The sequence below is a fragment of the Pelecanus crispus genome, chromosome 1, assembly GCF_030463565.1.
Source record: "Pelecanus crispus isolate bPelCri1 chromosome 1, bPelCri1.pri, whole genome shotgun sequence".
NCBI classification, from domain to species: Eukaryota; Metazoa; Chordata; class Aves; order Pelecaniformes; family Pelecanidae; genus Pelecanus; species Pelecanus crispus.
In genome coordinates, this window is record NC_134643.1 from 94,220,752 (window position 1) to 94,245,122 (window position 24,371).

General features: G+C 43.5%; 1 protein-coding gene across 3 annotated transcripts; it reads left to right on the forward strand.

The window, feature by feature from the left end:
* The first annotated feature begins 570 nt into the window (after nt 1-570).
* RABL3 (RAB, member of RAS oncogene family like 3) lies at nt 571-12,724 on the forward strand. Of its 3 annotated transcripts, none has more exons than XM_075710180.1 (8): nt 571-631; nt 1,126-1,217; nt 2,412-2,541; nt 5,504-5,618; nt 7,176-7,326; nt 8,029-8,100; nt 9,175-9,213; nt 11,850-12,724. In XM_075710180.1, the coding sequence occupies exons 1-8, from the start codon at nt 586-588 to the stop codon at nt 11,913-11,915; spliced, it is 711 nt and encodes a 236-aa protein (XP_075566295.1). In that variant the 5' UTR covers nt 571-585; the 3' UTR covers nt 11,916-12,724. The 3 variants fall into 3 exon arrangements, with proteins under 3 accessions (XP_075566295.1, XP_075566302.1, XP_075566309.1); XM_075710187.1 differs by having other exon boundaries at nt 9,175-9,209; nt 11,844-12,724; XM_075710194.1 differs by lacking the exon at nt 8,029-8,100.
* The last annotated feature ends 11,647 nt before the right edge of the window (nt 12,725-24,371 follow it).

Below are 24,371 nucleotides of genomic sequence, written 5' to 3' on the forward strand. Positions count from 1 at the left end.
GGCGCCCGGCCGTTTCCCCTCGCGGCACCGCGTGAGCCCCGGGCCGGGACGGCCGCTGGCTCCGGGACGGCGGGGGGACCCCTGCGGGGCCGCTCTGGCGCCGCAGGGACGGGCACGGCCGCCGCTCCCCGGGGCCGGCACTGACCTGCCGCCGCCGCTGCCAGCTCTCCCCGCTCCGGGCGGCGCTTTCGGCAGCTCCGCGAGGGCGCGTCAGAGCCCCGCGCGCGCACGCGCCCCTGTGGCGTCAGCAGGGCGCCGGGCGCCTTGCCCAACGGCTCTCCGCGTGCCGCGCATGCGCAGTACCACGACCATACCCCCCACATCCCCCCGCCGCCGCCGCCGCGACCCGCACGCCTTCCGCTTGCTGGCTGAGCGGTGAGCGACGGGGAAACGAGCCAATCGTGTTCCTCATAGAGCCCCTCGCGTTCCCGCCCTCATATGAGTTAAACCAATCGAGAGTGAAAGCGAGGCCGGTCTCTCGAGCAGACAGCCAATAGGCTGGGGGAAGCGGAAGGAGCGCGCGCTGCGATTGGCGGCGCCGGGGAGAGGGCGGTGGTCTCCGGGGTTGTTGCTAGGTAGAGTAAGATGGCGGCTTTGGACAGGGTCAAGGTGCTGGTGTTGGGCGACTCCGGTGAGTGTCCCTTCCCCCCCCCCCCCCCAACCCCCCGCCCAGTACGCGCGCGCACGGCGTCGGCGTCGGCGTCGTCGTCGGCGTCGTCGTCGTCGTCCCGCCGCGGAGCCGGGCAGGAGCCCCCTCCGCAGGTGCCGGGCGGCGCATGCGCGGCGCACCGCTCCCTCGCCCCGGCCCCTCCGCCCCCCCCCGCCCGCCGGCTGACTGGAAACGACCCGGCGGGAGCCCCCCGCTCCCCCGTCCGGCGCCGCCCGGGGGGTCCTGCCCGTCTCTGGTCCTGTCCCCTGGGGCCAGGAGTGCAGGCGCTCCCGCGGGTCCCTGGGGTTTTGCTCGTCGCCTCCCCTCGCCCCGGCCGTTGGGCGCTGACCGGTGGCCGTTACCCGCCACTGCCGGGACCATCCGCGTTCAGTTAGCGCTTCTGCCCGCCGCCTCTTGGCCTTTTTACCTGCCCTTTGCGTGATCTCCCAGGAGTTGTCCTCTGTGTGCACTTGCAGGTGTCGGAAAATCTTCGCTTGTTCACCTCTTATGCCAAAACCAGGTATTGGGAAACCCGTCCTGGACAGTGGGCTGCTCGGTGGATGTTCGAGTAGGTGACGCAATCGACCTCTTGGTAGCCCTAACTTAACGTGTAAAGGAAGGGAAGGGCCTTGATGGGTTTTTTCGCCTTTTCATTCCTTTCTGCCCCAGAAAGAGGTGTGTTTCAGCGTTTTGTTTTGCTGAGAGCTTAATCTTTTGAAGCTAATAGTATTAAATATGAGCCGAGTGCTTGTGTGAGCAAGTTTTGACCTTACAAGGTTGTCAAAAGCAGACAAGATACTTGCCATTCATAGCACCTCTCCCTACTGCAGTGGCCACTGGTGTGTTACAAGTCATGGAGCGGCCAGTTTAAGTCAGAAGGCACAGAACTTGAAGCACGCTTCCCTGAGAAACACTTAACGCACAACTAAATTGTCAGACAAACACACTGGGGAAAAACAATTTGCTTGTTTAATTTGAGGGTACTGAGCGACCACAGAGTTGCTTCTCTTGCTCTCTGCTTATTGCAGGACCTGTGATTAGAGGAAAGATGATACCATTTAATAGTTTTTCAGCCCAACCTACAGTCCTTCTGGGGTGGTGATAAATGCTTTCTTCACTCATCACCCTTTGCTGCATCCTTCTCGAAATGCGTTGTCATAGGTTAGGAATGACCCTGCCTTACTATCTACAAGTTTCATCTCAAAGAATGCTGAAATCTATTTCCAAAATTTGGGGAAAGAAACATGGCAATCCTGGTTGACTGTGGAGCAAAACTACCTAGCAGATCCTGGGGCAAAAACTGTTCATTGATTAATTCAGTTGAGATGTCAGTGAGAATTTGGACAGGAAAAAGATGTGGTCGGTTGGAATCTGATGTGGTCACCTGTGCTAATACTCTTGCAGTACTACCATGTGGGTTTTAACAACTGTAAGAAGTCATTACCTTACTTCTTCATCTGTTTTAGCAACGTGCTATTTCTAAGCACATCATGAGGCATTAGGTTTGTTAATATTGGGGTGGAAAGGATATTCCCTGCTGACTCACTAAGCTCCATCTCATACAAGAGCTGTGGTATCCAGTGGCCACTGCGTGATTCAGTCCACCTATCTTCTACATGAGAGATTTGAAATGGTGTCAACATGGGAATTTACAAATTTCTATCCAAGTACAATAATCCTTTCAGCTGAATGTGTAAGTGTTGTGTGGATTAACTCCTGTGACCTGGTGCTGTGGTTATGTATGATGTGAATTTTTCATCAGATCCATGACTACAAAGAAGGGACTCCAGAAGAGAAGACCTACTACATTGAGCTGTGGGATGTTGGAGGTTCAGTGGGTAGTGCCACTAGTGTGAAAAGCACACGAGCAGTATTTTATAACTTGCTGAACGGTAAGTTTGCTTGGTGTAAATCTGGTTTTATCACTGTTACTGTTCTGAGCTGTCTCTTGGTTTTGGGGCAGGATTCCTTTAAGTCTGGCTGAGGGCTGTATTGTTCTCTTTTCTGCTTCCAGTACACTTACGCAGGAAAAAACCTGATACCATTCATAGGCAGAATTTTATGGATTCAGTTTTGAACTGGAAAGCTATTTTAGGCAAACCTGTGCAATGAGCTTCATCAGCCTTTCACTTCAGTCTTGTGCAGCTGGCACAGCAGGGAGTCTTTGAAGTTGCAGTGGGGTCCCTTCCAGCTACACTTGCAGACATAAAGGTTGCCTTCACCTTTCCAGGCCTGATATACAGGCAGAAATATGATTTATATTTTCTTGTCTCTTCGGTTCCAAAACCTACAGCAGGGAAATAGGTATTTGAATTTACATGAACTTTCATAGTTATATCTTACCCTGGCAAATTTGAACTGTTCTCCCATAAAATTGCAATATGCTTATAACCATCTTGCCTCTGCTCATTTAATTTGCCAAATTAATTTTAATAATTGAATCTTGCAACTTGCTGTAGATAGAAAGTGGTATTTTATGCCTTCTGTTGAGATACTGACTTAAAGGCCTAGTAGTTCATCTGTACCACTAATAAGAGCAAATAAGAGGTTATAAACTTAATAATACAGTATTTCAATTGTTACTTTTTGGCATCCAAGGGTAGTTCACTAAAAATAGATGTACACCAGATTAACAACTGCTTCTGACAATCTGTCTCAAATGTTCTGTTTGATTCTCATTTCTTGTTCCCAATCATTTGAGGGCCTTTCAGTAATGTGTTTAGCCATACAATAAACATTTTTGCTTTGTGATTATTTAACTACTTATTTCTTCCTTTCCCTGGAGGAAAACTGTAGGTAGGTACCTCTTGCTTATATTGTTAACCAGACCTCTGTAAAATAAGGTTTGAGTTGAGTTTTGTCCTCAAAGCAAGCCTCTTTGGTATACGAAAAAAAATTCATCTTTTTGACACCAAATCCACAGTATGCCAGTGAATGCGGGTCAGACTTGGAAATATTCTAGAACAGCCCATTAGGAGATGAAATCTTGAACTTACGTGCCTGAATTATAATTGATGACGTTATTAAAATAGAGTTATTTATCTCCACTGCCCAAAAGATACTATTAGGTAGATCGCATATGAAAACTGTTGACTTTGGTAGTTAGCCTTGGCTCTGGTTTCTTTCATTAGATTAATTCCTTCATTAGAACTTGTCTCACAAATTGCCTCTGTTTGACCTGATTTAAGATGAGAAGACGAATGTGTTCCTTCTGACTGACTGCTTGTGCTTTCTGGGCTTGCAGTGGTCTGCTGAAAACCTGAGATCAAAAGACAGTTAATGTTTGGTTGTGGCAGCATCTGTGCAGGCTGTCAGCGAGATCTGGTTGTTGACAAGGTTAGGTATGGTTTGCTTTTGGTTTGACTGCGAATCTTCTGCTTTGGTGTCCCTGCATCTGGTGTGTGGACTGTGATAGTCTAGGACAGTGACTAGGCAGTAAGGCTGTGGCTTGCAGACCTTAATGGGGGAGGAACATTTCCTTGAGTGGTCATTGGTCCTGCCTGCCCTTTTTTGATGTTGACATAGTCTTTTTCTGCTGGTGCAATTGTGTAGTTTTTCAATGAAGCAGATAAGGGAACTGACCAATCAAAAACTTAACTGAGGAAGATTGTCTGGAGGTGGAGAGTGTTTCCCGCAGATGATGCAGCACTGCCTCTGAATCTGTTGCCATAGGCCAAGTTATGTTGTATTAGGCTTTTTCTCCCTACGCTGGAGGTGTAGGGAGGTTTTCTCCCTCCAACTGTGGGGTGGGCATGCAGTTGCTTGCGCTTTTTATGCTGTTACTGAGATAAATGCTTTGAAATAGGGCTGTAATTGTGATATGCTGGGAACTCTCATAGGAGAGTCTGTGCACAGTCATGTGGGGCAGTGGAGAATGTTGGTGGAAATGTGGTCTGTTCGTAGTGTGTGCAGTGGGTGGCACCTTTGGGAGTTAAGGTGAAAGATTAAATTAATAAGTTTTCTCCACCTGTGGGCTGTGAAGTGTGTTGAGAACAAATCCTGATGAAGATAAGGGGTATAATTCCATTTTGTCCTTGAATTAATGACGGTTTGAAGTCTGGAGGAAGTGGGAACATTCCACAGGTTGCAGAAGGTGTGAATAAATAGAAGAAATTTGCTAGCAGAAGCTGGTAATTGAGTTAGGAACTGTGGTTATCAGAAGTGGGTGTCTGTTAATAGCACAGCTAGGAAGTTTGGCTGGCTGTTTTTCTGTCTCAGAATTTACATTTTGAAGGATCATGGTAATGAAAAATGCTAGAAGCTTAATCTTAAATACATGAAATCTTATTAATTCATGTTTCTGCCAGCCATTTGGTGGACTGTGAAAGTTTATCGGAGTCTGTTTCCCCTTTGGATACCTCCTTAAGTATGTAGCATTAGTTCTTGAAAATGCAGGAAAGCGATAGTCCTCTCTAAACTCTTTGAAGCATAAAAATGGCCTTTAGACTTCCTAGCTGGTGTGACAAAAAGATAGTTATGTTTACCAATTAGGTAAAACAGAGAAAGGCTAAATTCTCTGCTTCAGTAATACAGAGTTTCAATATCATTAGGACTAGACAGAGCAGAATCAGGGAATGCCTGCAAGCCTCTTGCAGATTAAGTCCTGAGGTGGCTGTTCGTTTCCTCCTTTCATGAGATTTTTCTCTTAGCTCTTATCCAATTCCTGATAAGCAGCTTTAAAAAACCTGTTGCATCCTGGTATTTTCAGCTTTACTCACTCACTGTAACTGGACGTGTTGTATTTCCCTTTCTTCATTCTCCGATATCTGTGAACCTGCAGATGTCATTTTGGTAAGATAAGGAAAAAAATATATATCATTAAATAGCATCTTGCTGCCTTCTCTTTCACTTTAGGGATAATTTTAGTGCATGACTTAACCAACAAGAAGTCATCCCAGAATTTGTATCGCTGGTCTTTGGAAGCGCTCAACAGAGATGTCGCTCCAACGGGAGTTCTCGTGACAAATGGGTGAGTGAAAAACATACATGCAGGGTTAAGACACAGTAGTTCCAAGCTGTTATGGAAGTCTTTGTTCATCCCTAAGGCTACTTGAAGTCCACACAAAATTAGATGTGGCTAGACTTATAAGAAAGAAAGAAAAAAAATGGGAGGTATCAAAGAAAATCACTGTTCTTTTTGTTTTACTCTGCCAATCAGGCCATTCTGCCAGCAGATTACCAAACTGTATGTCAGAGACCTTGCTTTAAGGGAAAAGATGTTTACTGTGTCTTTCATTTGTCTGAGGCCTCTGTGAGAGTAGGTCCAGTCCCTGATACCTGAAGACCTGTGTGTCTGTACTGAGATGTGCAAAGCCCTTGTACAGGAAGTGTCATGGGGTGGCATGTCTCTGTTCCAAAAGGCTTTCCTCAATGCACCAAGACTGAGGAAGTTCACGTAATTATTTTTTGGTTTGGGTGGTGGGGGAGTTATTTTGGGAGTGTGGCTAAAAAAGGGCTTAGAAAACTCTGCTTAAACAGCATGTTCATAACCAGCTTTCCAAAATCTTGTCAAGTGTTTCCTTCTGTATCTCTGTGCTCCTGTTATACATGTAGTCAAGGAGGTTTTAAGATCACTGATAAACCTCACACATGAGCAGGGAAGCAGTAATAAGGGGTAGCTTTTTGTGGGAAGGATATCAGTTGTTCATCTGCCTGTGCTGGTATACAGGTGTTTCTGTAGAAACATGGGAGAAGGGAAGGAGGGTATGCACTATATAAACTGTGAATTTCTCCCATTTTTCTACATACAGGTTCTTCACAATTGTTTTAATTTTCAAAAGCTTAACTTCAGTCAGGGACAGATGCACAGCCACTAGCAATTGCTTCGTTAGGTTGTTACTGTTGGTTGTAAAATTACTTTCTAGAAATCTTGGTTCAGGTAAAAATGAAAGACAAGTGTGAGGGGAATGATTGGAGCTTGGATTTGTGATGACATTTAATTGCAATATTATTTATTTTATAAAGGCTATCCTTGATCGTTATTCATATCTGAATCCAAGCTTGTTGGGATTCAACTTGTAGTGGCTACCTTTACTCGAGTGTAGAATAATTAGTAACTTGCCACCCCAGAATTGTTATTGCAACCCTCGTTGATCTAAGGTGGAAGGGGGTAATGTTTCACGCTGTTTATTTCATCATCCCTCCTTGAAAAGTGTATGTATTTAGGAACTTTAGAGTTCAGAGATGCCAGCTCCCTGATCTGTCTCTGGTGACTGCATATACTTGGTACCATACTGGAATTCCTGTTTCTTTCCTGCTTGTTTTAGCATTTCTTCTGCGGTTCATCTATGCCGAGAAGAAATCCAACTCATGTGGTTTCTTTTCTCTTTCCTTTCAGTCCCTGTGTAGTGACTTAGGTGCAGAAGCCCTTCCTTAATTTACAGATACAGCACATTTTCACTTAGATAAATAATGACCCTTAATAAATAAATGACCATTATTTGAAAGGGGCAGGGGAGCTGATGGTGCCCCTGTGCCCACTTACATGACCATCACTTCATTCAGAATTGTATGTTTCCCTCATCAGTGACTATGACCGTGAACAGTTTGCTGATAACCAGATTCCACTGCTGGTAATAGGAACTAAGCTGGATCAGATCCCAGAAACTAAGCGGAATGAAGTTTTGACCAGAACAGCTTTCTTGGCTGAGGATTTCAATGCTGAAGAGATCAATTTGGTTAGTATCCTTGTCACCAGTGTTGTTTTTCTTTTATATGGGAGTGATTCCAATTTTTAGTAAGTAAAGATGTTGTTACAAAAATTGGGCTTTTGGAGATTTTCTCAGTAATGCTGGAGTTGTGAACATTTTGATTGGCCATCCCCCTTGCTTGATGAAATGATTGTCTTTTGTTTCGCTATTGGGAGGTATAGGGGGTGTTAGATAAGGTCACTGAAGCTTAGAATTGACGGTTGAGAGTTAAATTTTCTCTCTCCTGTTCTTAGTTCTGACACAGATTATCTCTGAATGAAACATCAAGATCACTTTATTTATATATGTGTATATATATGTATAAAAATATACATGTGCTGTGTGAATGCTTGTATATACACACACATGCATCCACAGCCTCATGTATAGCCTGTACAAATTATTAGCTGACTGCATAGCTGGTGGCAGAAGGAAGATGTGGAGCACATAGGGGGGCAAAGATATGGAGTGCATAGGGGGGCACTTAGAATTTTCCAGCTGATTCACAGAACTGAAGTTGGCCTTTTCTCTCAAATGACTGTGGAGCAGAAATCAGCAGATATATAGTGTTTCCCCTAGCTGATTGCATGTGTATGTGTCAGGGGAAAGGGTATGTTGATTTCCGTGTGTATGGCTTCCTTGCATTGATTTCCTTGTGCTTGGTTTGTTGTTGTCTTTTGTGTGTTCTAGGATTGCACCAATCCTCGTTATCTGGCTGCAGGTTCATCCAATGCTGTCAAGCTAAGCAGGTTTTTTGATAAGGTAAGTCAAGTCAGGTAAACTACGTTTTATTGTTCTATGTATTGAACACTGTCTGTGATGTGAACATGGAAGAACAGTTAGCTGCTCCTTTCACATTCCATTTTTTGAGTTGGTTCAAGCCAGGTGTGGGGAGGCCAGAGATTGGTCTACTTTTGGAAACCTCCAGAAAATAGCTGATCTACTTGAAGGTTTGATTCTCGATCTGCATAGAGCAATGAAAAAGAACTCACAAATGTGCAAAGACACTCTGCATATGCTTTTGGGGTCCTTTGGCAAGCCAGAGGGTTTGCAGTGCACTAAGGTAGTAATGTGGGGAGTTACAAGACTGTGGTTAGCTCTGTTGCTTCTGGTTAAAGCACACCTTTGGAATTAAGAAATTTGGCATATTACTCTCCCTTCCTGCACAAGAAAGCATCAAGGCCTGCTGTGAAAATGACAGGATTGCTCTGGTCTAAGCATCCCCTGGACAAAGATCATAATGGAGCAGACCACCTCCTGTAACAGATCATGCTTCAGAAGAAATTTGGCCTGAATTTTCTTTGAGGAGGGTGTAGATTGTACAGGGTGATACAAATCACCTTGATTGATGGTACTGCCTCCATAGGTATCCTTCAGCACAGACAGTTTGTGCATCATTCTCAGAGAGCAAGTCAGGCTACCTCTTCTCAAGCATCGCCTATGCACAGGGGCTGCTCAGAACTACTGGAGTTGTTATACACCTGCAGAATGACCTTTTGCTAGTGCTCAGAACTGCTGCACCTGCAGAGAGGGGTGGGAATAACTGACTGATGCAGTAAGGAGACACCCAAACCATCACCTCCATTACTGAAGAGGGCTGACTAAATTAGATGCATAGAAGTTGAGGATAACGTAGCTTTACTAAGAAAGGCTGGAGGTGGCAACTCCTTCTGTGAGTAATAGAGCTTTGCACTTAAAGCAGTAGGCCTGGAGCAGGGGACGTGTTCAGACCTTGTCCCAGTTAGCCGTGAGTTTCAGTGCTCACATGTGAAGTGTCGATTGGAATCAGGTTATGCATGTGCTGTGCCAGCTAAGATCATTCTCTGTTTTTCCCAGGTCATAGAGAAGAGGTACTTCTTAAGAGATGGCAATCAGGTTTGTCATTTTTCCTCCTTTTCTGTTTTGTTTCTCCCTGTGTAATGTGAACTGTCGACAGAGTCCTGTTTAAAACATGGGCTTCATGTGACTTAAATGATAATCTATGCTGGTAATTGAGTTTTTAAATCAGTGGGAGCATAGACAGAAAAATGACTGACTCTTGTCAGCTGAAGTATTTGTCTGTAATGTGATTGGCGGTGAAATAATTAAGTATCCTAACATAGCAGAAGTTGCAAGAGTGAGGTAAAATGGGCAGATATGATCTCTTTCCGATCTGTCAGCTTCAGGCTGCTTGGTTGTAGATTTAGGCCGGAGATACTGTCCTGACGGTCAGTGAAAAGGCTTTCTTTGCACAGCTGGGATTAGCATTTTATGTTTTGTGCAGGTAGTTTTCATAGAACCAGTGGAGCCACAAGGAAAATGGTAGTATGATACCAGCTTGTAATTCATTCCTAAATGGCTGAATTAACTGTTTTCAGTACAGTTGGTGAAGAACTAGCAAAATGACTCTCCTGGTTTGGGCAGGCCACTTCAACTTTTTGTGCCCCCCACCTTCCAATGTGCAGTCTGCTATGCAGGGAGTAGCAAGGTTCCACATATCATATTTATGAGGTGCTTGCAAATTACCATGAATAGCACCGCTGAAATGCAGTCAAACGTGTCGTTAGATGTAGCTGTGCTGAAAGCCCCTTAGGGAGAGTGGGGAAAAAAATAGTCACAAATTACAAAATGCTTACTTTCTTTGAGCCTTTTTTATGCCTTTTAAAAATAAATTTGCTTTTTCCCTTTCAGTTCTGCATGCCTTTTTTCCTCCCCTCTCCCCCCCTCCCCCATTCTAGTGAAAGGAAGTCTCCCTTTCATGGGGATAATAGCTTAATGCAGAAATCTGCTTGTGTGCTGGTTGTCTTTGATGCATGATGTAAGATTTTTATTTTTCTTATTTGATCATTTTTAGTGGCTAGCCAGGGATTAACTTCATATTCCTTATGGCCCCGTGCCAAAGACTACAGCCTTCTGATGACTACTTTCATCTATCTGCCTCACTGAAAACAGCTCAAAAGCTTAAAACAAATCTTAAGTAGTGGACAGTCATACTTAAAGAGACAAAATCCAAATGGGAACTGGAGATTTCATTATAACCTCTTAATGTTATTATTTGAAATGATCTACTTAATGTAAATCTTACAAATGTGTTTGTGGGTTTTCTGCAATAGGTCTCTTCGATCACTCGTGTTTTGAGGTATTTCTATTATAGACTTCTTCAGGATGAAAAGAATGATAAGTTTCAAATTGTTTGTAGCTATGACTTCGATCAGATCTCTGATAAATAAGTAATTGTTACTCTTAATTAGTGACTTTGATATAAAAAATGCTAAAGCAGATAAGTTTTTAGCTGTGGTGTCCTGCTACTTTTTAGTTATAATGGTTGCATTTTTCCTTTTCAAATTCCCAAAGCAGTTTTGATGAGATGAACCTTTGTGCAAAATCTACCTGATTTTTCCCTTAAAGATGATTGCTTTTCAGAGATGAACAAAACAATTCCTGAATTGCATATCTGTTTGAGTTTTGGGCCTGAAAACCCTAACTAAATTTAGATTTTGGGGTTTTTTAGTGGACTTTTATTTTGCGTAAGCTCTTCAGCTTTCTCAGTTTACCAATGAAGTGTGTAACCTAAGCAAGCTACTTTGTACTGTAAATTACATTTTCGTCCCATACCATCCATACATGCCCGTGTTCTCCTGGCGTGATTTGTAGTGCTTTGTTGACACCTTCCATTTTTATATACTGTATTTCCTATGAGAGTGTGGAATTGTTTTTTGTGTTTACTGGGTCTGCTGTTTCTGCTTGTATGTAGTTAGATATCTAAAAGTTATTCTGGACTGTAATCAAATAGTTTCATGATGCCACCAATAGGACAGACATCTTATACAGTATTAGAAAGCAGTGCATCTCTTTCTTTTGATGGATTCACAGATGCATTGGTTTGCAAATCTGTTTGAAATACCCTTAAGCCAGAGAAGCTTCTGATGGTTTCAAGTAGATTTTCTTTGTAAGCACTCATTGTCACAGTGTAAGCAGTGTCTATAGATGGGCTGCAAAAGCAGGAGTGCTCATCCTTTGCATTGTTGCAGCCATTTCTATTCTGATGGTGTTCTTAAGGCTTTCAGCAAGTGATAAAACTATACTTTCAACTATCAGTGAAGTGCTGCTGTCTCAGGTTAGAAGGCATAAAGTCTCAACAGCTGTTTAATAGAACTTAGTAATACTATTTAATAGTTTTAAAAATTAATGAAGGAGAAATTCTTGTATGCGTTTGAATCTGGGGGGATACGAGCTTTGAAATCTGTAATTAACTGGTTTAGGATTTGGCCAAGAAATTAAGGCTTTCGTTGTAAGCTTTGCCCAAAGGCCTTAAGGAGCTTCATAGAACAAATGATCCATACTCAAGTTTTGCCTCTTGTTCAATTGATGGTGCTCCTCTAGCAGTAAGCTGAAGCATTTTAGTTCTGATTCTGGAGACTTCGTGGAAGAGGAAGGCATTGTTGCAGTCAGCTTGGTAACAGGCATTTGAGCGTGGGCCAGAGGGAGCTCATGCTGATTCTGACATGATGACTTATCTTTCCTGTCTCTAGATTCCTGGCTTCTCTGAAAGGAAAAGGTTTGGAGGAGGAACACTGAAGAGCCTTCATTATGATTGAATACTGAAGAAGTGGAAGATGACTTCTCCGAGTTCCTAACGACATGCCCATTCCAACTGGACGCTTAAAGACAATAATGCTTATGTGAAGCAGAGTAAAATGATATTATGCTTTGGCCGGGTAGACTGCTGAAGCTACTTTTGCTGGAAAAGACTTGGGGAAAAATTTCCAAAAATCTAATCTGAAGCGTGTTTCTTACGAGTGCAGGCTGCCTGGATATGTGGGAACATCTGGGGAAAGTGTGCAATAAATTGAATGCCTCTCACACTGCTGTGGGAAACTTTAGCATACACAGCACGTATATGTGAACATATTTGTCTCCATTTTGGAAAACTTATGGACAGTCTTTGCAATGAATTCCATTCATCTTACCTCTAAAGGAAAGATGACACTGAGTGGGCTTCTCATTTACAGTAAATTGAACAAAACAAGTGAGCAAAATGTAAGGATGGGTAAGGAATGGTCGGGAAAGTAATAGAATGCCTTCATTAAATGAATGGTGTTGTCTCACCTGGAACACCCTGTTCAGCCCTATTCAAAAGGGATAAAAGAAACAGGCAAGAGATGAAAAAAGATTTGAAGCCTTAAAAAGAAAATCATGAGTAGAAAACAAGTGATATTAATTCTGCTGCTTAAATTAAAATTGTTTACTTTGGAGAGCACAAAGTGAATCAGGTACTTCTGTTTATCTTTTCATAATTGAGTGTGGTCTTGTTCTTAATATTAAATTTAAAGGCAATGCATTGAAAGCTGAATGGAAGAAGTATGTTTTTATACAGTGCTTATTTGGAACAAATGTGACATGGTCTTACTGAGCCTGAGAGCTTAGTGGATTCAGAAAACATGAAATGTAAGAACATCCTCTGAATTAGAATTGATAGAAATTTAAAAGGGATATAAAACCCTGTAAAAAGTAGGAACTGAGCATACTTAGAAGGAAAGCTCTGTGACAGGGTTGTTTCCTTTTCATATTTAGTACTAAGGATAAAGGAGACTTGACCTGGTCTAATCTACTGTGCAAGCTGTTGTCTTCCTGAAGAGCCCAATCTTTGTTTCTCACCTTCCCATAATTATATGGAGTGGTAAAAACCTGGTTTATGGCAGTTTCTTCTTTCCCCTCCTTCCTCACAGTTACTCTAATGGTTAAGCCTCTGGCAAAGCTAACTAAGAGCTGGAGTTAGATATAAATACAGATTAATAATAAATGGGAATAGAAGAAAGTAAAATGCTGGTGTGAAATTGACAGCGAGCAGAGTTCTACAGTCTCCAGATTACATCTGCCTGCAGCTTTTCTCTAGCAGCTGCTTGGAAATAAATGGAAAACTGCCTATTGCCACTAATCAGGCACAAAAAATGACAGCTAGGTGTACCAGTCAAACTTATTAAAAATATGGTTACTTTGCTTTTCCTTAGGCCATTTCCAGAAAGGTCTTGGAGCATTTGCAAACATGAGTGCAGTGAGTTTTTAGATGCCTGTATGAAATAGGTTATTAGTTTACATTTACTTTATGACCAGGGAAAATAAGGTACTGAAATATTCATAGCAGATAACCCGTGTCTGAGCTATGCAGCTCATGACAGCACCAATGTCTCTCTGTGCTCCTTTGACAATGAAAGCTGGAATTATTTTCTCAAGGTCAGGTGCTGTCTTAGGGTAATCAGATCTGGGCTCCCTCCAGTTACCAAGGAACTGCAGAGCAGAACAAGCAAGCTAGGGCTATTTCTTCCTTCACCCTGGGGCTTCTTTAGGAGAATTGGAAGTGGTGTAGAGTAAGGGAGGCCATTTAGTTTAAGATGCTGCATGAAGCAGTGGTTGTACAGGTCTTTGATGTGGAGGAAGCAACTATCCTAAGTGGCCCCCTTCAATTAATCAGAAAAGGAACGTTGCTCAGCATGCTGTAGGGTGACCTAAGCCCTAGTGGCAGTTTACCTGTATTTGTGCGTTTCACTCCTGAGGCTCCGCAGAAAATAAACATCTTCATATGAGAGATCTTGTGAAGGTCAGTTCACACTCCAGGAAGAGGAGAGAATGCATAGTTCCTGTGCATCAGTGGGACACTGAAGGTGATGACAGTCAGGATTTAGGAGCAAATTAGAAAAAGATACTGGTGTAGTAGGAGGGAGACAAAGAGAATAGTACTGAGGAAAAGTAGAGCACATGGGCAAATGGTAGAAGGTTTGCAGATTGAGAGAGAAGTTTGCTTGCGGCTGTGGCTCCTGCTCTAGGCTCAGCTAAGTCTGTCTGGACTCAGATCGTCCAGCTGTAAGGCATAAAACCTGTCCCAGGATATCCCCGTCCACTCTTGAATTGACCTGTGTGGTCTGGCAAGTGACTTGATGGTCAGTCTCGCTGTCCCATCTGCAAAGTGAAGGAGGCTTCCCTGGAGGCAAGGCTCTGATGTAGCTCTGTTTATCAAATTGTAGCATTTTCAATACATTGGGAATTAATTAATTTTAATTTTAGTCTGGATGTTTAACTTGAAGAAAATGAGTACCAGAGTTGTTCTGAGCTGTTTGTGTTGTCACAGTATTTATTCTGGTATCACCAACCTTAACTCTGTCCTATGTAAACAAATCATTTAACTTCAATAGTTAGTTTTAATGCACTGAAATCCTTTCGGTAGCTATCATTTGGTTATAATTCTAAAGGGTAAAGGCTAAATTTCTGTGCTGTTCTCCATCAGTAGCCCTGAAAAATAGTTGCAGACCCATCTGACCAGGATTACAGTGCTTTAGCATTTGTGTTCCCCCGTCAGAACAGATTACTTTGTAAAACACCTGTGTGGGTTTTTCCATGTATTTTTTACCTACTTTCCTCCTTCTGGTATTTCAACAGGGATGAGTTAAGGGTATTAGCATATTCCAGTTATGTTTAAATATAATCCTAAAATTTCATGGGTTTTCCATGCTTGGGGTTTGGATAATTGCAGGATCCCTGTTTTGTAGTTTTCACATTTACATGACTGGCACACACTGTAGCTCTCTTGAAATAGCTCCATACAATTTTTGCTTGGAGTGGTAGCTCCTCTTTTCCTAAATGTAATGCAGAGGCAGAATGGACTGATAAATAAGACAAACCATGGGAACTGGCAGAAGCTGTTGCAGACGCTATTAACCTGCTGACCAAGTGTAGTGTGGGATTAGGTGTATCTTTATTTTAATCAGAGATAGTGGCTCCATACCCAAGTGCCACCAGTTTAGCACCACACCTTGGTTGTACCCATATTGGTTTTGTGTATAAAGCAATAATATTTCACACCTGCTGTGGTGTATATCAAATGTCAGGATCCAGTGGGCAATGTGGAATGACCATCCCAGTTCTTTTCATTGACTTTACCCTTATGTACTGCCCCATCCCTTCCATGCTTCTGCTTTACTTCTATCTCAGAATGTCTGAACATCGGTTTTAAATTGTCACTAAAAAAAACTGCGTTGATCTTTCTCCCAAATTTTCATTGTCCAGCCAAACCCTGTTTGTTTTTTGGATCACAGGCTTGAATGTAGTGGTTGTCTCACACCTGTGTTAATGTAATGTGAATCCAACATCTTAGCTATTCTGATGCAAATAGGTCTCCAGTCCAGATTAAGTATCTTACTTGTCTAGCTCTCAGCAGGTAACCACAATTATGTACAATTTTTCCTCTTAGGACAAGGTGATGTGTAATGGAGTCATGTGTGTTGATGATACTACATTTATTTTCAAATGAAGTTCTAGCTTCTTATCAGAACCAAGAGTATGTGAGCAGCCAGAGTCATTTGCATTGCTTTTTGCACCTCACCTGTTCCAGCTGCCCAGAAAAGGTTCACCTCCAATTTTGGGGCTGTGGCACCGAACACTTCCTCTGGGCCATACTTCACTTCTCCATCTATGTGGTTCACCTTTCTTTTCTCCACTCCCCGCCATGCCTTCTGTGACCCTTCTGTCTGTCTTGCCTGTGTCCACCCATGCTCCCCTTTCTCTGTCCCTCCAGCTCCCTTTCTCCCAATTTCTGTCCCCCTTTCTCTCCCCACTTCCCGTGTCTCACCTGTCCGACCCTGCTGTGTCACCGGGGGTCACAAAGACCCCTCTCTCTGTGCTCCTCCTCCCGCTCCACCCTCTGGTTCCCCCTTTCTTCCCATTTTTCTCTCTGTTTCTCTCCACCATGCTTTGTCTCTCTTGTTGTACCATTTGATTTCTCTGTCTGTCTCTCTGTTCGCCTCTCTCTGCATGTCTCTGTCTCCTCCTTCTGTCTGTCTCTCTGGTGTCTGTCACAGGCATGCACATTTCACATCAAAGCACTTTACCTGGTTCCTTTAAACTGGAGCTACTCAATCTCTCAGTGTTATTTTCCAGGCAGAAACATGTGCCCAGATGCTGTGTACCAGATGTGTCAGTGAAGATGGCTCATGCAGGTACATTTGACATGTGTTAGAGTTCCTGTGCGCACACAGGTGAAATGTACAGCAAATAAACGGTGAGCCTCCCCTCTTCTCAAGGGGCTCCACAGAGCTTTCTGGTTGATTTACGATCAGTTTGATGACTGAGGGGATAGTCAGAAGCATGAACATGTCCTAAATATGGAAAAGCCCCCAAGTCTGCCCCTCTTGATTTCCATGCAGAAAAGTAGGAAACCCATGTGTACAGTAACCTTAAATTCTTGAGTATACTTTTTTGTTCTTGTAGCAACAGGATTGCCTGCTCCTTGCAGCAATCTTTAGCAAAGGTGCCACTGGCTTTAAGCATGTGAAACATATCCAGTAATGGGGTTTTGGGTGCAACCTTAATATAAATTTTCATTATCGATAATAATATTTGCAGAGGCAGCTGCAATATGCTCCATTAATCACAAATGAGATATGAACTGCTGTGTCGTAGCCTGCAGTCAATAGATTTTTTGGTGAGGTATAGTGAAGTCGGGGCTTCAATCCTCATTTCTCAGTTCATAAGAAGGTGACAGACTTTACTGATTGAAAACCTGCTTCTGCTTTTCAGCAAACGGAACTTAATCCTTCTCTCTTGTTAGCCAGCTCTTCCCATTAGAAGTCATGTTCCTGTCTCACTTTCCTTACAAGGACGCTGGTTACTTTGATTCCTTTATAAGGCTGAGCAAGTCTGTGGCTTAGTGTACTAGTTTTCTTTGACAAAAAGCCATTATCATTATTGATGAACCTGTCACTGGCTGGCAAGTTTCCAGAAAGTGCTCAGAGGTAAAGCTTTCCTTTGGGTGTGCTTTGCTGCAGCACTGTGCGTTAGGTCCTCAGACAGACATTGGTTTTGGAAAAAACATCAGGTAGGTGTCAGGTAGGAGAGGGGAAGGAGAACAAAAACGTATACTCAAGAATTTAAGGTTACTGTACACATGGGTTTCCTACTTTTCTGCATGGAAATCAAGAGGGGCAGATTTGGGGGCTTTTCCCATCCTCTTTAATTTCAAACATTCAGTCAACTGCAAAGCTCTCCTACCTCGTGATTGCCTGATAATGTAGCCAAAAGTATTGTTCTTAGTATTATCGACTTGCGCTACTGTGGGTTTATTCTAACAACAGATCAGTAAATGAGGAAAATGTTTCTTTATGATAGATGAGAATACCTAGTGAAGAAGTTAAGAGTCTTCATCGCTAACCACGGGTATATGAGCAGCATAAGGGCTTTCCAGTTGTGCAGGCAAAGCTGCAATAAACTGTGAATCTCAGGACTTGAATCTAAACAGGTCTTGAAATTAGATGTAGTTCCCTAACAATGAGAGTGATGATGCCTGAGATTGTTAATGGAAGAAAGCAGATTTGTCATTGTTTGGGGTTTTTCAGGGTAGAATTAGTAGTTTTCTGAAAGTTGTGCTTTAACACGGCTTTGAAGAAAAGTAGACTCTGGGTTGGAAGGGACCTTTAGAGGCCATCTAGCCCACCCCCCCTGCAGTGAGCAGGGACATCTTTAACCAGATCAGGTTGCTCAGAGCCCCATCCAACCTGACCTTGAATGTTGCCAGGGATGGGGCCTCCACTGCCTCTCTGGGCAACCCCTTCCAGTGCTTCACCACCCTCACTGTAAAAAATTTCTTCCTTATATCCAGTCTAAATCTATTCTTCTTTAGTTTAAATCCATTATTCCTTGTGCTGTCACAACAGGCCTTGCTAAAAAGATTCTCCCCATCCTTCCTATAGGCCGCCTTTAAGTACTGAAAGGCCGCAATAAGGTCTCCCCGCAGCCTTCTCTTCTCCAGGCTGAACAACCCCAACTCTCTCAGCCTCGCCTCATAGGAGAGGTGCTCCAGCCCTCAGATCATTTTTGTGGCCCTCCTCTGGACCCACTCCAACAGGTCCATGTCCTCCTTGTGCTGGGGGCCCCAGAGCTGGATGCAGTGCTCCAGGTGAGGTCTCACCAGAGCAGAGCAGAGGGGCAGAATCACCTCCCTCGACCTGCTGGCCACGCTTCTTTTGATGCAGCCCAGGATACGGTTGGCTTTCTGGGCTGCAAGTGCACATTGTTGGCTCATGTCCAGCTTCTCATCCACCAGTACCCCCAAGTCCGTCTCGGCAGGGCTGCTCTCAATCCCTTCATCCAGTATGTTTGTAAGGAAGTTGGTTTAGATGATCAGAGCTAATCTGTGGCAGCAAATAGACTGTGAAATGTAGCTTTGGCAGTTTAGCTGCTTAGCGAACCCCTGCTGCAAATACTGTTAAGTACAGAAGTGTGTTTTCTTTTTCCTGCTTTGGCATTATATCACTTTGATACAGCTTGTTGTGCCCCTTGGGCTTATCAATGCACAGAAACTCTGGTTCCATACCTCCTGAAATTGCACAGGAAAAATTCCTTCTCAGCATACCACTATGGACTTATCTCAAAAAGATGTGGAATACAAGACAAGCTCATAAATAAAAACACACACGCTTTCTTGACTAGATCAACCATACAAAAGTCTGGGCTTGTGTGGGCAATCCAACTTGAAGTTCAGACATTTCTTTTGTCTAGGAGAAGGTGCATGAAGGGAAATAGTGTGTGATTAACCCATGCACTTCTATGTTCTCTTTGACCTGAATGTTAACATTTACAAAGTGGAAACACACTGCTGGCTTTGGGTTAAAGATTTATTAAAGGACAAGGAGGCCCAGTACCTTTGAAGGCTAGGACTATGTTCAGGATGGTCTCAGACAGCAAGATAAAAACCTCTCTTCCTGAGGCTTGTTCTGCTGTGGCTTACATGGGCGTGATGGGCTGTCCTACCCTTGACGAATAAAAGGTCGGATCACAAAATTCAGTGACTGTCCAAAATTAACACACTCCTTAGCCGTTGCACTGAGGAGTGGGGAAGGACAGAACAGGGCAAGGTGACTAAATTTTCTCCTGACTCCTAGGAGTGGCTCTTCTAGCCTGAAAGCAGAAGCATCACATCAAGGTGAGCAGGTGGCTTCTCCAGCCTCTTTTCATGCAGCATCTCGTTTTTGGCGACAAGGAGTGTGTGCTTTCCACTGCAGACAACTTTTATGACCTTTCCTGCACAAATAAATGATAATGATTAACCTGTCTGGCATCTGCTGCTGAATGGTCCCAGAAAAATGACAAGGGCATATTTCATAAGACCCACTCCACAAAAAAGTACATGTTATTAAAAAGACCCTTTTTTCCCCACAAAGCTGTTGGCAGTGATAAAAAAAGCATAAATATTACTGCCTTATAGTCTTATATTATGGTGAAATGTTGAAAAAAGAGATTAAATGCCCTGGTACTAAGTAGTACACTAACAGATAAACAAAGACAGCTGCTCTAGAGAGCTCCTGTCCCATTTGGTGGTGCATAAAGGGTTAACAAACAGAGAAGAAACACCAGTTGGGGAAGCTGAGATTGTAGAGACAGGAGTGAGTGAATACATTAATAAATATGGACATCAATTAATGCATTTTAGCTGGACAAAGATAGGCAGTAGAGGTTGGTCCTTTTAGAAACAAGATACATCACTGTGAAAAACAGTGGGCCACTGCAACAGCAGGTCCATGGCCAATTCAGAAAGGATCTGTCTCTCAGCTGCCTCTTAGATGCATTGTACACGCATGCCAAATCTGACAGTTTACCAGAGTAAAATTCCCTTTTTTGGGAATGAAACATCCCCAGATGTTTCAAATCATTCACACCAGGGTGCCCTCTGTTGTGGTTCTGACTATTCTGCAACATCCAGTTGAAGACACCACACCAGCTTTCTGGCAGGGCTTGTTGCCTTCACCAGTGACAAAACCCATCGGTGCTGCTCTGTGCTGCTGCATCCATGTGTGGCTGGCTCGCTCTGTTCTGCCAGTCCCCTTTTCCAAGCCTTATGAACATGTTCAGATCAACACACAGAGAAGAGCTTTACTTTTAGGATTGGACAACCACTCGCTGCACGAAGTGACGGTGAGCCGTGATTCAGCAATTGTACTCATCATAGAAGCACTGGCAGACTACAGTCCATGCTGGGAAACACTGTGCTAAGCACAGAGTAGAAACTTATGAAGATGTAGGGCCCGCTCTGGAAAGCATATACCCTAACAGATAAGTATTAAGGTAAAGGGACAGGGAAGAATATACAGCCTTGCCTCTGCCACATGGCATGAAGTATGCATTGCATAGGAAAATGCTAATGGAGAGCATAAGGGACCAAAAGGACTACTGTTCCTCGTCTCTCCCTCCCTTTTCTCTCAGGAACCCAGGTCATTGACCCATGCAGTGGCCCACCACCTGAACTTTTAAATGATTTAGCAGGAAACAAAAGGCCTTTTAACGCACATGCTATGAAGTTATTTGAGTCCCTTTTGTCTATTGGATCAAATATAAGCTGCCTCGTCTTCTATTTGAAAGGCTTCTTCCATTCTCCTCATCTTTCATTCACTACTGAGATGTTGAACACTAGATGCCATTTTCAAGCTGTAAATTTTCAAGCAAGCCCCTTGGAACTTTCTCTCATTCCGCCTCTCTGACTTAGATGAGCTCCTTGCATATCTCCATCATGATGCCTGTGAGAACAGTTCACAGCCAATAAGCTGCTGATATGCAGGTACCATACAGTTGCATATACATCATGTGGTAGCAAATACTGTTGCATTGATGTCTTACGCTTTTTTATGTACCTCTTTTGAGTCTTGTTATGTATTTCAGCTGGAATCTCTTTGGGGTAAAGTGCACATGAAGCCACGCACTGGACAGTTGTCATAAATCCAGAAAGACAGCTGAGAAGACACTGAACACTTTTAATGCTCATTCTTCCACACTTAATTAATTGTGTTTCTGAATCATATTCAAGTGATAACGAAGACAGTTGCTAAAATATTAATTAAGTACATCTATACTTAATGTTTCATAAGATCTATATTTAAGAGCCACTGCAACTAACTAAAGGGCAGGTTGTTTAAGCAAATCACAGAATCACTGAGGTTGGAAGTGGCCTCTGGAGACCACCTAGTCCAACCCCCCTGCTCAAGCCGGGTCAGCTGGAGCAGGTCGCCCAGGACCATGTCCAGCTGGGTTTTGAATATCTTCACAGCTGGAGAATACACAACCTCTCTGGGCAGCCTATTCCAGTGTTTGACCACCACTTAATATTCACATTTAAGGGCAAAAAGGGAAGTCCACAGAACTACAGGCCAGTCAGCCTCACCTCCATCTCCAAGAAGGCATGCTCCATACCTTCAAGGGATGCTCCATTGCTTCAAGGCAACTAATCCTGGAAACCATTTACGGACAGATGAAGGACATGAAGATGATTGGGAGTAGTCAGCATGGATTTATGATTTCCCTCTTAAATGAGTTGGGCTAGGTCAGAAACACCACAGAAGTGTTAAGAAATCTTCTTTTCTGTATTTAATATAATTTGGAGGTCAATAAATCAAGTTTCAGTTCAACAGTGTTTCATTAAATAATGTTTTTCCCTGTATGGAATGGAAAAGCAAGGCTAGGCAGCCTAATAAGCTTTAAAACATTTACATGGCCATCAAGTGAGTAAAGTTATAATACCTTCTCCTTTCTTAGGAAACAAGAACAAGCAGGAAGTAGGTCTATGCCTAATTAAAAAGCAACACCTTTATTTTTACCTGTCCCACAAGAAGAAAACTAGAGAGCAGGGCCTGTAAAGAGGTGTGAGCAAGGTGAAATGTAGGTTCTCAAAGGGGAATGTAAGCTAAAATGTGATGTTCTCTCTCCTGCTGCACAGCTCAGAGGAAGAGGATCTTGGAAACCCCTGAAATTTTGCAACTTCAGTTTCCAAAACTGTAGTCAAATGTGTAATTCTTCACTGTCAGAAAACAAGTGAGATGAACTCTTTACTCTTAAATACTGTCTGGTAGGAAAGGAGTCTCAAGGGTAGGTGGCAGCTGCCAGGTACTTTATTTCTTTGGCAATGATGAATCACTGCTCAGGGTGAACTAACATATTTGCAATCTCTGTCTTGAGCTGGAGAAATCCTCACTGCTGGTGTGGTTTTTATGGCAAAGCTGGAAGAGGCCAGGGTATGGAGAGAGCCTTCCTGGGCAAACGGGAAGGTGGCAAGCAGTAACGGAGACTTCTAACTTGGAGATTACTCAGTCTATATTCTTCTAGAGCCTAACACAAGGGAGTCTGGGTCTACAGTTCAAGACTTTCAGGTACTGCTGCAATAAAATGTTGGAAGTTCCCAGTTGCACTCATCCTCAGCCCACCCACATTGTAATGGGGCTAAATTTTGATCTGCTTTAGAGAAAACGTTACCTAAGATTGTACAGCCAGGTTAGCTGAGTCTGTTCCTGGTGACTATGTGATAAAACCATTAGCATCACAAAGCCAGAGGAGCCCAGCTCAGACCCTGAACTGTCCCTAAGCTGGGGGAGTTGGAGGCAGTGGGTCAAGGTGGCTCTCAAGCAGGCAAAAAGTCCCAATCAAGTTTAGGAAAGGATGGGACACTTGCTTTCTTAGGTCATCTCTCCACAACACTCTTGCTGCTTGGTTGTAAGGCACCAGCTCCAGCCAGTGCCACCAATAAGTAAGTCTTGCTACTTTCTGGACAAGTCTTCAACTGCAGCTCTCTATCTCCATTTCCAAGTAATTCCCCTGCACACCATGTCTCCAGGGCTGTACCTGAGCTTGCTTTGTGGCTATTTGCTCAGTGTTTGCCATGTGCGAAATGACAACAGAACTGGCTCAAAATGTCTTAGCCGTGCAGACAAATGAATGAAGAAACAAAGCAGCAGGCTGAGGTGGTGTGGCCTGCCAGGGATGTGGTGCTCCTGCTCTAGGGAGACAAGTGTCATAAGGGAAGAGAAGATCCTATGTCGTGTTTGGGGGCTCCCAGCTCAGGAAAGAGTGATCAACTGCAGCAGGTTCAGCAGTGGCCTACGATGCTGGTTGGGGGCTGGAGCCCACAGCTTGCAAAGGACTGGGCTTGTTCAACTTGGAGAAGAGATGGCTTTGCAGGAACCAGACAGCAACTTCTAAAACCTATGGAGAGGTTACCAAGAAGACGGAGCCTGGCTCTTCACAGCCATGCATGGTGGGAGGATGAGAGACAACTGCCATCAGTCAAAACAAGGGAAGTTGAAGCTGCATATAAAGAAAAGTTTTTTGACCATGAAGGAAATGAAGCAGTGGAACAAGGTGCCCAGTGAGGCTGTGCAGTGTCCATCCTTGGAAGTCTTCAAGACAAGACTGGATAAAGTCCTGAGCAGCCTGGTCTGATCTCAGAGCTGACCCTGCTTTGAGCTGAAGGTTGGACTAATGACCTACTGAAGTCCTTTCTCAGCTTATCACCCTGTGATCCTAGACCAGGGGCGATAGCCAAAGAAAAGTAGCTCTCCCTATCCCCCACCAATAACCACCGTCCCTTCATACACCCCATCTTCTCCCTTGTAGCAGCCAGCCTCATTTGCCAGACCTTAAAAAGTGGCAGCTCTCAGTGGCTCTGACGTATTACTCAGGGCGGTGTAAGAAGGTGCCAGTTTTAGAGAAGACAAAACAATTAAGACCTGTCCCTCCTGCAGCCTGAGCTCTCGCTGGCTGCTGTGGGGGCCACACGAACTGGTAACTGCTTTGGGGAGGGTAGGCTTCCAGGATGCTCTAGGAGAGGAGGAGATGTTAACTCCAGGGTCACCTTCGAATTTCAGTGTGTGCCTCCTAGAGATTTCCTCCTGGCAGGACTTATAATAGAACAGGTCACAGAAAGGGAAAAAAATATTGCTGCTTTTTTTTTTTTGCTTTTTTTTTTGAGGAGAGGTGAGAATTCAAAGTAAAAAAAATCAAATAAAATAAATTGATTTTTTTTCCCTGCAACTTCTGGAAATGCAGAGCTACTTTCATTAGTATTCTGTAGCTAAATGCTTGCTGCTGCTCCTTCCTCAGCAACAGCTTTCTTGAAAACTATTAATATTTCAGAATTTATAAGTTCCCCTCACCTAGCTCTAATCACAGGAATACAAAATCCTCCCTACTTTTGGCCCCAAACTGCTGTGTAATGTTGCCACACAGTGTTTCACAAATATCACTAC